Source organism: Oncorhynchus masou, chromosome 13 (genome assembly GCF_036934945.1).
Source record: "Oncorhynchus masou masou isolate Uvic2021 chromosome 13, UVic_Omas_1.1, whole genome shotgun sequence".
Classification (NCBI taxonomy): Eukaryota; Metazoa; Chordata; class Actinopteri; order Salmoniformes; family Salmonidae; genus Oncorhynchus; species Oncorhynchus masou.
The window spans coordinates 62,658,573-62,671,040 of NC_088224.1; the positions used below are offsets into that span (position 1 = coordinate 62,658,573).

The 12,468-nt window shown below is 46.7% G+C and overlaps 1 protein-coding gene across 12 annotated transcripts in view; it reads right to left on the reverse strand.

The window, feature by feature from the left end:
• LOC135552802 (pleckstrin homology-like domain family B member 1) overlaps positions 1-12,468 on the reverse strand; it is a 107,087-nt gene that overhangs the window by 7,590 nt on the left and 87,029 nt on the right. For 11 of the 12 annotated variants that reach the window (XM_064984655.1, XM_064984654.1, XM_064984661.1 and 8 more), the window contains 6 exons: positions 11,277-11,432; positions 9,404-9,514; positions 8,890-8,979; positions 1,763-1,879; positions 886-988; positions 422-514 (listed from right to left, as the gene is read on the reverse strand). In XM_064984655.1, the coding sequence (XP_064840727.1) occupies positions 422-514; positions 886-988; positions 1,763-1,879; positions 8,890-8,979; positions 9,404-9,514; positions 11,277-11,432 (670 nt within the window). The remainder of the gene's footprint in view (positions 1-421; positions 515-885; positions 989-1,762; positions 1,880-8,889; positions 8,980-9,403; positions 9,515-11,276; positions 11,433-12,468) is intronic. The other variant, XM_064984657.1, reaches the window with a different exon arrangement.

The following is a 12,468-nucleotide window of genomic DNA, read 5'->3' on the forward strand; positions in this document are numbered from 1 at the left end:
TGAAACCAGGCCTCACACATACATCAAACATACATGTATAGTATGTGCTCTGTATTATCAAAAGCCCAAGCATAATTCAACCGGCAACACGTTTCCTCATCACCAAAGCCTCCTAAATACATTAGCAGCAGAAATACTAATACAAAACTATCCAGTAACCCAAGGAAGTCACCTTCAAGTTCAAACCCATGCTCGCTATCCATCATATAGCTGACAGATACCTCTTTTAAAAACAGGCGCAAAGTTAAAGAGGAACAACGGTGGCCCGACAGATGAAGAGCACTGCTTCTACCAAATGCATGCATTGTTGATTCTCAGCAGGGGGATGGAGACAGACAAGAACATGGAGAAGAAGAAGGATGGAGAGTTTATATGAGACGAACATCAGACTTTTAGGAAATTAACACGAGACCAAACCCACTCCCAGGCTCAGAGGTCTGTCTGTCTATCTGTCGGTCTGTGGGATTGTCCATGGTGGAGCAGGGAGACTCAGGCGTGGAAGGCAAGGAGGACTCTGTGACATGGAGAGTGGAGGACAGTAATGGAGAGAGGGATGGTTGGATGGAGGGATGGAAGGACAGGGTGACAGACAGGAGGACAACATGGTGGTTAAATCCGAGCTAGAGGAGGGAAGCGTGGGAGGGGTCGTAACCGTGGAAGCAGAGACTGGGTGAGAGGGAAGTGGGGTGATGAAGACAGGGACGGGGTGTGGTTTCTCTGAAGCATGACAGGAAATCTTGAAAATGACAGACAAATCTTGGAGAGGACCATCTTAAACACATTCTAACTATATTTATTCCATTTTGATATTTACTGCTGAAACTCTCACGTCAGACCAGAACATGGGACAGAGTAGCCTGGTGAAAACCCCCAAAAGGTGGTTACCTTTCTGCTGTAAGGCTAGCGCTCTCTTGGTCTCTATGTCCTGCATGGTGGCAGCCAAGTTCCGTGGCAAACTGCCGGTACTGTTGGGGACCATCAGTGGGCTCTAGAAGGACACAAAAGGAGGAGTGTGATTGATTGATTAAATTAATTCAATTCAATCAACAATGAAAAACATATACAGCAACATATCAATGCAATGGATGTACACAAGTGACAAGCCATCAAGGTTTACACCAAAATATTGATTTCCAATGTGGTTGTCATTGACTGGCAGGCAAGGCCAAGAGCCAATAAGATATCCAGTGAATGGGACAGTATATAAACCATCATATGCTATGCATTTAAACTCTCGGTCTTGTGAGCAATGTCTTCTAATACTATCAAATGTAATCTGATACTATCATGTAACACACAACACACAACAACCTGCCGTTGTTTAGCAGTATGTAACCATATGCTGGGTCAAATCAATCACCAGGTGACCTGAGCAGGATACATGCACTACATTCAAATTGATTGTGTATAAAAGGGCATTATGTACTTTAGTCTTCCTCATAGAAACTTAACACAAACTATTATGATGACGCTAGCTAGATTGCAAGTGTACAGCAAATGGCTGCCTCAGAAGACATCTACACAAGCTACAAAATCCAGCCACAAACGTGACCTCCCTCCTACACCAGTACCTTCTCTTTAGTATTTTCATTTGGTTGTAGGCTTGTGTAGGCTGCAATTCGGCTTTTAGCTGCAAATGTGTGCTATTCAAATGAACCTTACACAAACCTCACATTATAATAATAGTTGATTGCTACATGATCCGCTGAGGAGCCTACTACTAGCCAACCAATAGAGATGGAGCGGAGGTGGCGAGGTTTACCTTGGAGATTGTGTTGCGTCCCAGTGTGGCAGCTCCACACTGCAGATGGGATCCGGAGCCTGCTTTGGGTTGATGTACCGTCTGTCCAGCATCACTGTCCAGCTTGGAGCGGAACACCTGGGAGGAGTGAAGATGGACCAGGATCAGCTATCAAACACAGTAAACTAATTGTTCGAGGTTACCCCACACATAGTAAAACATGTATTACATTAAATGGAATGAGGAATATAAACTGTGATGCTTACTCAAAACTAGTCTGGTGGGAGATGCTATGAGAAGTAGAGTAGGGTACAAATACAAAAAATGTTGGCTTTTTTAGAGTTTCAAAGGAATTTCAATTCGACCAATATACTGACATTGATTGATATCTTTGAAATGTTAAAGCAGCCTACTTTTGGTGAGTGAACTTTAAATCACTACAGCTACTACTGAGATTTCAGACAGACAGACAGTGATTATTATGGCAGCACCAACAACATGTCACGACTTCCGCCAGAGTCGGTCCCTCTTCTTGTTCGGGCGGCGTTCTAGCCATCGCCGATCCACTTTTCATTTTCCATTTGTTTTGTCTTTGTTTTCTACACACCTGGTTTCAATTCCCCCATTACATGTTCATGATTTAACCCTCGTGGTACCGGTATTGTTCCCGCACCATAGTATTGTGTTTATATTGGTGTTATCTTGTATTAAATACCTTGTCCACGCATCTCAGCTCTCCTGCGCCTGACTCCTTTCATCAGTTACCCACAGCCTTGACAGAAACATGCACCCACTCGGAATGGAGTCAGCAGGAGCAGGTGCCCCTGCAGCAGGGGTTGAGGAGCGAGTCCAGCAGCACGCTGCCATGCTACAGCATCTCGGCAGCACCATAGATCGGGTTCTACAAACCACAGAGCGCTGGGAGAGAAGAGTTCCTCCAGCGTCTCCACCAGCACCACCAGTCTCACCATCACTCACCCCTCCTTCACCCGGGCCCAGTGGGATTCGGTTCTCCCTCCCGACAGAGTATGATGGAACGGCGGCGGGTTGTCAGGGGTTCTTGCTCAAGCTAGAGCTCTACCTGGCAACCGTCCACCCGGCTCCTTTGGGCCGTGAGAGCGTGGCCGCCCTCGTCTCCTGACTCTCAGGGAAAGCCCAGGAGTGGGCCAACGCAGTATGGGGGGAAGAAGCGGTGTTGGACCACTTCGAGGATTTCACCCGCCGCTTCCGGGCAGTCTTTTACCACCCGCCTGAGGGTAGAGCAGCGGGTGAACGTCTAGTCCACCTGAGGCAGGGGACGAGGAGAGCATAGGTGTTTGCGTTGGAAATCCAGACCCTGGCTGCCGGCGTGGGATGGAACGACAGGGCCCTGATCGATCACTACCGGTGCAGTCTGCGTGAGGACGTCCGTCGGGAGTTGGCCTGCAGGGACACAACTCTTACATTCGACCAGCTGGTGGACCTGTCCATCTGGCTGGATAACCTTCTGGCTATCCGCAGACGTCCAGATCGGGGTCTGTTGGTTCCATCCCCAAGCACCACCGCTCCGACGCCCATGGAGCTGGGAGGTGCTGCACTTAGGCGACCGGAGGAGGGGCCGTTCCATGCACTATCTGTGGCCGCAGAAGGCACACTGCCGGTCGGTGCTGGGGAGGTTCCTCTGGGAGTCGAGGCAGCAGGCAGGGCACTCTCGTGTCACCCCAGGTGAGTCGGCACCAGGCTCACCCAGAGCCCCCTGTTTATCACATGGTTTTGTTCATTAATGAATTTTCCCTGCATTCCCAGCATAAGGCGCTTGTAAATTCAGGCACAGCTGGGAATTTTATTGACAGATCATTTGCCCATAGTTTAGGGATCCCCATATTTCCTGTGGATATGCCCTTCCCTGTGCACACCCTAGATAGTCAACCATTAGGGTCAGGGCTAATTAGGGGGGCCACCGCTCCACTGGGCATGGTTACGCAGGAGGGTCACAAGGAGAGAATCAGTATTTTCCTTATTGATTCTCCTGCGTTTCCCGTGGTGCTGGGCCTACCCTGGTTGGCCTGTCATGACCCCACTATTTTGTGGCAACAGAGGGCTCTCACAGGGTGGTCACGAAAGTGCTCAGGGAGGTGTTTAGGGGTTTCCGTCGGTGCTACTACGGTGGAAAGTCCAGACCAGGTCTCCACCGTGCGCATCCCCTCTGAATATGCCGATTTGGCTCTCGCCTTCTGTAAAAAGAAGGCTACTCAATTACCGCAAGAGGGGGTAGTGTGCAGGGTAGTGTGCAGACCTCACTACCCTCTGGATAGCCTTACGGTTGCGCACTATGTCTCCGGTGCGTCTGCACAGCCCAGTGCGTCCTGTGACTGCGCCCCGCATCTGCAGGGTGAAAATAACCATCCTGCCAGGACGGGTTGTGCAGGCTCTACGCTCAAGACCTCCAGTGCGCCTCCACGGCCTAGTGTATCCGGTGCCTCTGCCTAGGACAGGGCCTCCTGTATGTCTCTCCAGCCTGGTGAGCCCTGTGGCAGCTCAATGTACCAGGCTGCCCATACGTCTCCTCCCTCCAGTGATGATCCATGCACAAAACCTCCAGTGATGATCCAAGGCACGAAGCCTCCAGTGATGATCCATGGCGTGACTTCCTCCAGTCCGGAGCCTCCAGAAACTGTCTCCAGTCCGGAGCCTCCAGAGATGGCCTCCAGTCTGTGGCCCGCAACGCGGGTGCCCAGTCCGGGACCCGCAACGAGGGTGCCCAGTCCGGGGCCCGCAGCGAGGGTGCCCAGTCCGGGGCCCGCAGCGAGGGTGCACAGTCCGGGGCCCACTACGAGGGTGCCCAGTCCGGGGCCCGCTATGAGGGTCCCCAGTCCTGGGCCCCCAACGAGGGACCCCAGTCCAGGGTCGGCGATGAGGGTCCCCGCACCAGAGGTGCCACCAAAGTGGGGTGAGCCAGTGGTGGAGCGGGGTCTGCGTTCTGCACCTGAGCCGCCACCGTGGATAGATGCCCACCCAGACACTCACCTATAGGTTTAGGAGTCCGCACCTTTGGGGGTACTGTCACGCCCTGACCTTAGATATCCTATTTATGTCTCTATTTTTGGTTTGGTCAGGGTGTGAGTTGGGGTGGGTATTCTATACTCTATTAATTGTATTTCTATGTTTTGGCCGGGTAGGGTTCTCAATCAGGGACAGCTGTCTATCGTTGTCTCTGATTGAGAACAATACTTAGGTAGCCCTTTTTCCTCCTGTCTTTGTGGGAAGTTGACTTTGTTTAGGGCACATAGCCTTTGAGCTTCACGGTTTGTTTTTGTAGTGTTTATTGTTTTGTTCGGCGTCTTTTTTCAAATAAAGAGAAAATGTACGCTCACCACGCTGCACCTTGGTCCTCTCCTTTCAACAGCCGTGACAGGTAAACTAAATGCATGAGTGGCAGCAAGCCCAGGCAGACCATCGATGAACAATTAGCTCAATCAACAAAGCACACTGCACTTGAAAAGGCATTTTCATCGGAAGTGAGAACATGAAGACAGAACAGAAACAATGGAAGAGTAAAACATGGGGAGGAATAGAAAAGAGGAGGAGAAGGCAGCACCTCTGAGAATTACCTGCATAGGCCTGCGAGGGGAGAGAGATTTAGCTGGGAGAGGGGGGCAGAGATGGCTGCTCACCCCAGCAGCCATCACCTCCTGGTACCACTGCTCTAAATCGAGAGTGGGGATTTGAGGCCTACTGCGCTCAGGCTGGTACTGGAGGGCCGCAGTGAAGAGTCCACAGTAAGAGAGGCAAATGACAGGATGGACAGCAGAGAGGCAAAGGACAGGATGGACAGAGCAAGGGAGTGGAGGAGGAAGAGAAATAAGAAAACAAAGCATTAATGAGCAAATAAGAGGATCTGGTAGTTTTCAAAATGTTATGTTTTTTTATGTTAATTCTCATCTTCTTGAAACATCAGCAAATGCTGACAAAAAGGTCTCTCAACGGAAAAAACCCGTTGAAATGAATGATGTCATTTCAACTAGCTTTGTCCACTGGGGTAAAGGAGTCATTTGGGCATCTTCACAGAAACGAGAGATGAAGGAGAGATGGGTGAGAAGGAATAGAGAGAGAGAGACCAGGCACACACCTCAACAGAGAGAGAGAGGGAGGAACCGTGAGGAACGGAGAGGCAGGAGAAGGCAGGGTCTCCCGCTCCTGACTGGAGGGGCCGGAGAGGAGAGGTAGGGGAGGACTCGACCTTCGGCATCCCAAAGATCTGAGTTAACTGGCCCACAGTCAAATACTCCTTTCATTCAGGGAGCCACATATAAACAGGCAGACAGGATGTCAAAGGGCAAACAGGGAAAGATAAAGAAACACAGGCAGAGAAGGACACACGTCAACAGGGAGGAAAACAGAAGCTACAAGGACAGCATGTGAAATACATGTCAGTAAACCTGACTCTCATATGGATAGTCTTTCAATAATATCAACCCATTGTACCGTCCAGACCTGGGTCAAATACATACAGTATGTCAAATACTTGAGCTGTGTTTGATTCAGTTTGCCTGGTACAATGGAACCAATGAAACAGTTCCAAAAGTGCAAGCTCCAAGCTAAATCAAGCTCACCTAAAATACACTGGCAAGTATTTCAATGTATATGACATATGTAGAGCATTTCATCCAGGTCTGGTACCATTATCCTCAAAATTCTCATTCTCAAATCAGTAATGCAGAGGTTAGTTGAGCTGATTATAACAAGGACAGGGCCATCTAGCAGAAAGCCAATACACCAGTATGTAAGTACAGTAAGCTACCTACAGGAGGACAGCTAGAGAGAAGAGCAACAGGTAAAGAATGAAAAGATGGAGTGATAAGGAGAGAATAGAGTGAGACAGAGACAGGGAGAGAGAGAGAGAGAGAGAGAGAGGTAGGAAGTGACGGAGAGAGGGATAGAAAGAGAGAGCAGTGGTACCTCGCAGGGGACAGCTGTGTCTAGGATGAGCGAGAGGCCGTGCTGAGCAGTGGTGGTGAGTTGGGTGTCATGGCAATCTCTCCCATACATCCTATAGACATCCGAGAGCTTCATGTACTCCTGAGAGCCAACGCAACGCAAACCAAACAGGACAAGAGGCCATGAGCTCACTCCATGACACGTCCATTTCATAATATGCATACTCATAGACACATGGATGTGAACCCATTTCACACACAGGCATATAATATACGCACACTTTACAACCACCTAAGACAAGCTGCTGCTTTATCTTGTGTTTTTAAAACATAAAACACATATGTTTGTGTGAAAAACATGAACAACTACATGAACGGAATACATAAGGAGCACAGCATCTCTCTACCCTGTAATTTCCCACAATTCCCCAAGCCTCACATCGGGCTGGAGAACTGCAAACACGCTGCGAAAGAATAGAATAACAGTGACGTCAACAAGCTCTCGCCAGCTTCAAAGGATAGCAAAACGCTAATTGAGAGAAGTGTACTACACAAACCAAACAGAATAGTACACTTCAATGAGAGACAAAGCACCATGCATGTGAGCCTCTGGCTAAACCATCACACAAACACAGCATCCTCACACCCCAGTTGTAGCATGAGTTGTTTGTGCTTTTGCCCATTCTAAAAGTTGAAGAGACACATCAATTAAAATGGCAACAGGTAATCCAGCAGACCAAGTACTTCATAAAGACAAACAATGACGACATTCAAATCAGTACTGTACTTCAAGGGCCTCACAGGATGACCAAATGTGTTTTAAGCTACATATGGGGGGCAGGGTGCAATTTGCTGGGAGTCATTGGGGGTAACAAGACATAACTCACGCAGACCTCTTAAAGGCCCACGCCTTAATTAAAAAACAACAACAAAATGGCAACCTCGCACCTTGGTTTCCTATAAAGCTGTAAATATCACAGAGTGGGCCTTTAAGTGTTGGACGAAGACACACTGTGCATAGGGTGGTTACAGTGAGTGAGCTCAGGTGTCATGCGGAACAGTTACACTGACAGTTAGTCTGGTTACCTCTGTCGGGCTGCCCCCTGGGTATAACTGAAAGGAGGAGCTTAAAGAGAAAGCAGCGGGTCGGCAGAGAGGATGCTGGGAGTGGGAGTCCTCTAACAGGTCAATCTCGCTGATATGGAGCACTTCCTGTTTCAACAGGGACAGTCAGGGACACTGGTCTCAACTCCAGTTGCTGTAGTGTACAGTTACTGTTTATGTCCCTCTAAACTACACAAGTGTCAATACAGTATTGGGGTAAAAACTGTCAATCACAAAAGGGTCAAACATAGGTGTTACTGCACATCGAGTGCCCTTGTATGGGTTATATTCAGTTTAATAGGTCTAGTTTACAGTGGTATAAATGAATATCATTGTTGAATATCCAATTGAATGAATGAATGAAACTGATAGCCATCTCATGTAATGAACGTGGTCTAAATGCATAAGAATGCTGGTTGATAGGATATGTTAGAATTGGACGAGAGCTTAGCACCAGACTAATCGGTTCATGTTTTCAGACTAAACCACACAGCCCACGGATTCAGTATCTCGCTGGCCTGAGTTGAGATATGTACAATCCATCATCAAATTGCAGATGTTTCCAATCCTCAAAAATATGTCAGTCGGATCTGAATTATCAGATCAAACCGGTCTTACTGATGTGATCAGCTGCATCTAACTATCCGAACGCAATGTAAATAAGGCCATACTTCACAAGCGGACACCACATTGTGTTAAATACAGTAAATAAATGGTTAATCTGGCACGCCGGTGGTAGAACAAGCACACACTAGACCTACACCGCATGTAAAAACAGAGAGATACCAAGTTCTATTCACCAGTCAAACATTCTACCATCTCAACTATGAAAACCATCAAATTCCCCTTAAAGCCACAGTCTAATTGTGTAACTTGAAATAATTCATTGAGAACAACAGATGTATCATAGAAATCCAGTATCCTAAGCCTACTATTTGCATGTGAAAATGTAATGGAGGCCATTTTCTCCATTGTTAACATCTTTAGTGGTGGTCTTTGTTAGTCTTTGCCAGTATACACAAATTAAGGAGTGTGGCTTTAGACAAGTGATCAGAGCGGAGGTCCGTTCATATATCTGCGTCATGGTAGATAACTGTCCTTGGCGGTGTGACCCCTGACCCCCCTCACCTCTTTCATGGTGCTGGAACTCTTAGGGAAAGTCTTTCCTCCAGTAAGGCTGAGGTACCTCTTCTCCAGGGCCGATAGTCTCTCTTTCTCCTAGAACACAGAGACACCAGAACACATAAGTATCGGACTCTGTCCTGATTATGGATTGCCATAGTTTCTTCACCAAATTAAAAAATGTGCCACTTGCAGAAAAGCTGGGGACAAGGCAGCACATGCGCCGAGATTGAAAGTGAAATGTCGACAAATGGGAAAAACGCCAACAAGCTCTTAGTTAATAGACTTAATCTGAGGCGGCTGGCATGGCACAATGCCCTTCATTTGGTGATGACTTTGTGTGCAATTCTCACATTGTCAGGCAAGACCAGAGAGTGATAATGATTAGATTCTAATTATATTAATTTTCAAAGGGGTTCCATGGGAATCACCAGTCCATTTACAAAAAACAGAGTAATAACCAACAATGTGTAGATTGTAGTGGCTGCTGGGCCAGATATAGACTGTATAGTAATGTTACCTTATGGAGCATCTGCAGGGTAAGGTTCCTGTCCTTAGCCAGCTTGTCACACTCCTGAGACGCCTGCTGTCCCAGCTGACTGGCCTGGACTTCCAGAGCTGCCACCTTGTCCTGGAAGAAAACATGTTTAAAGAGTTATTGATGAATTAAAGGGGTACTCAACAAGATAACTTTAAATTGAGAAAATATACACAACCATTCAAAAGTTTGGGTTCACTTAGAAATGTCCTTGTTTTTGTCCATTAAAATAACATCAAATTGATCAGAAATACAGTGTAGACATTGTTAATGTTGTAAATGTCTATTGTAGCTGGAAACTGCACATTTTTTATGGAATATCTACATAGGCGTACAGAGGCCCATTATCAGCAACCATCACTCCTGTGTTCCAATGGCACATTGTGCTAGCTAATCCAAGTTGATCATTTCAAAAGGCCAATTGATCATTAGAAAACCCTTTTGCAATTATGTTAGCACAGCTGAAAACTGTTGTTCTGATTAAAGAAGCAAAACAACTGGCCTTCTTTAGACTAGTTGAGTATCTGGAGCGTCAGCATTTGTGGGTTCGATTACAGGCTCAAAATGGCCAGAAACAAAGAACTTTCTTCTGAAACTCGTCAGTCTATTCTTGTTCTGAGAAATGAAGGCTATTCCATGCGAGAAATTGCCAAGAAACGGAAGATCTCGTACAACCAGAATAGAAAAAGGAGTGGGAGGCCCCGGTGCACAACTGAGCAAGAGGACAAGTACATTAGATTGTCTAGTTTGAGAAACGCCTCACAAGTCCTCAACTGGCAGCTTAATTAAATAGTACACGCAAAACATCAGTTTCAATGTCAACAGTGAAGAGGCGACTCCGAGTTGCAAAGAAAAAGCCATATCTCAGACTGGCCAATAAAAATAAAATTTTAAGATGTGCAAAAGAATGAAGACACTGAACAGAGGAAGATTGGAAAAAAGACAAATCCAAGTTTGAGGTGTTCGGATCACAAAGAAGAACATTCGTGAGACGCAGAAAAAAATGAAAAGATGCTGGAGGAGTGCTTGACGCCATCTGTCAAGCATGGTGGTGGCAATGTGATGGTCTGGGGGTGCTTTGGTGGTGGTGAAGTGGGAGATTTGTACAGGGTAAAAGGGATTTTGAAGAAGGAAGGCTATCACTCCATTTTGCAATTCCATGCCATACCCTGTGGACGGCGTTTAATTGGAGCCAATTTCCTCCTACAACAAGACAATGACCCAAAGCACAGCTCCAAACTATACAATAACTTTTTAGGGAAGAAGCAGTCAGCTGGTATTCTGTCTATAATGGAGTGGCCAGCACAGTCACCGGATCTCAACCCTATTGAGCTGTTGTGGGAGCAGCTTGACCGTATGGTACGTAAGAAGTGCCCATCAAGCCAATCCAACTTGTGGGAGGTGCTTCAGGAAGCATGGGGTGAAATCTCTTCAGATTACCTCAACAAATTGACAACTAGAATGCCAAAGATCTGCAAATGGAGGATTCTTTGACAACAACAAAAACTTTATAAGTTGTCAATGTCTTGGCTATATTTCCTATTCATTTTGCAACTCATTTCATGTATGTTTTCTTGGAAAACAAGGATATTTCTAAGTGAGCCCAAACGTTTGAATGGGAGTGTACACTACACTCAAAACAACAGAGTGATCATGTATCATGTCTTTGTCAGGTATCCCCACCAACACCATTCTTGATGTGAATGATCATACTATTTACACTCAACCTGTAAAGGCATTTGGCCATCATCAGAAATGAGCTAGTTTCTCTGACGGACATTCATATTCACAGCTCCAGATATGATGAAGGGTTGCCAGAATTGATAGGAGCAGCCATTGTGGACCAGTCCATTACCTTCCTCTTGGCCATGCTGGTGTGGTACTCGGCCCTCTCCTGCAACAGCTGCTGGCTGATGGTCTCCCTCTCCTCCTCCAGGCTGCTTTCCCTCTCCAGCTGCTGGAACTCCAGGTCCTCAAACTGTTTTGTCTCCGACTCCAGTGTCTCGCCCTCCTGTTGAACCCCACACAGAGCCCATCACAATGGGTCACAACCACACCAGGCCTCAGCCTCCTATAATATACAGTTTTCACACTGCTGAGCCGAGCCGAGCTGTATTTGGCCTGCCTGTTCACGCATTCATCATAGAAAGCACAATGTGTTTAGAAAATACCTGAGCCAGCAGAGTCTGGTGTGGGTTGGCACAATAGTGTGAAAAGGTTTCTAAAGTACCAACAACTACCAACCCCAAGAGACAGACAGCCCCACCACATCCCACAAGGTCACCACAGGGTCAGGCCAACCCCCTCCGCCCCCTTGACACTCTCCAATGACCATGCTTCTCAGCCACGGCGGTCAAGGCCCAAGCCAAGCCAGCACAACCAGGGGTGATAGGCCACGGAATTAATGTGCTTCAAGTCCAGAGTAAACTGCATGGAGGTTCTATCTAACGATTGGTGGAGTTCTGTTTAACACGATGACTACGTTGATCATGCTTTGATAGATTTGAATATTATGTTATTTGGGTTAACTTTGCCATTAGACTCTCTCTTCATTGTATCCTAGGTTCCTAACTATGCCAACAATGGAGAAGCACCATAACATTATGAAAATGTTGTGGTATACAGCAGCAACAACAATCAATATTACATGCATATCTGGAGAAAACTGCCTCATTGCAAATCTAATTGGTTGAAAGATTTTATAGCCCAGTAGGTTGATTGAATGGTGACAAGCAGTCTTCTCTTCTGAACTATCTTTCTATATGTTACAAAAGGTAATACTGTGCTTTTACTGTAGTAATACTAAAGTACTTATACAGTACTATCTTCTATACTGAATTTTATAGCTGATTTGCATGTGAAAACCCAACTGAATGCCTTGATCATTTACCATAAACCGAAGAAACCCACACAGAGATGTGAGGACTTTGCAGGGGGAAAGACAAGGGCCTGCCCTTGCTGTCAGTTCATCGGAGCGTTACTGACATTGACGAGTGAAGGCTCATGTCAACCCTGACATCTTCAGGCCCTCTGTGTTTGGAGAGTAG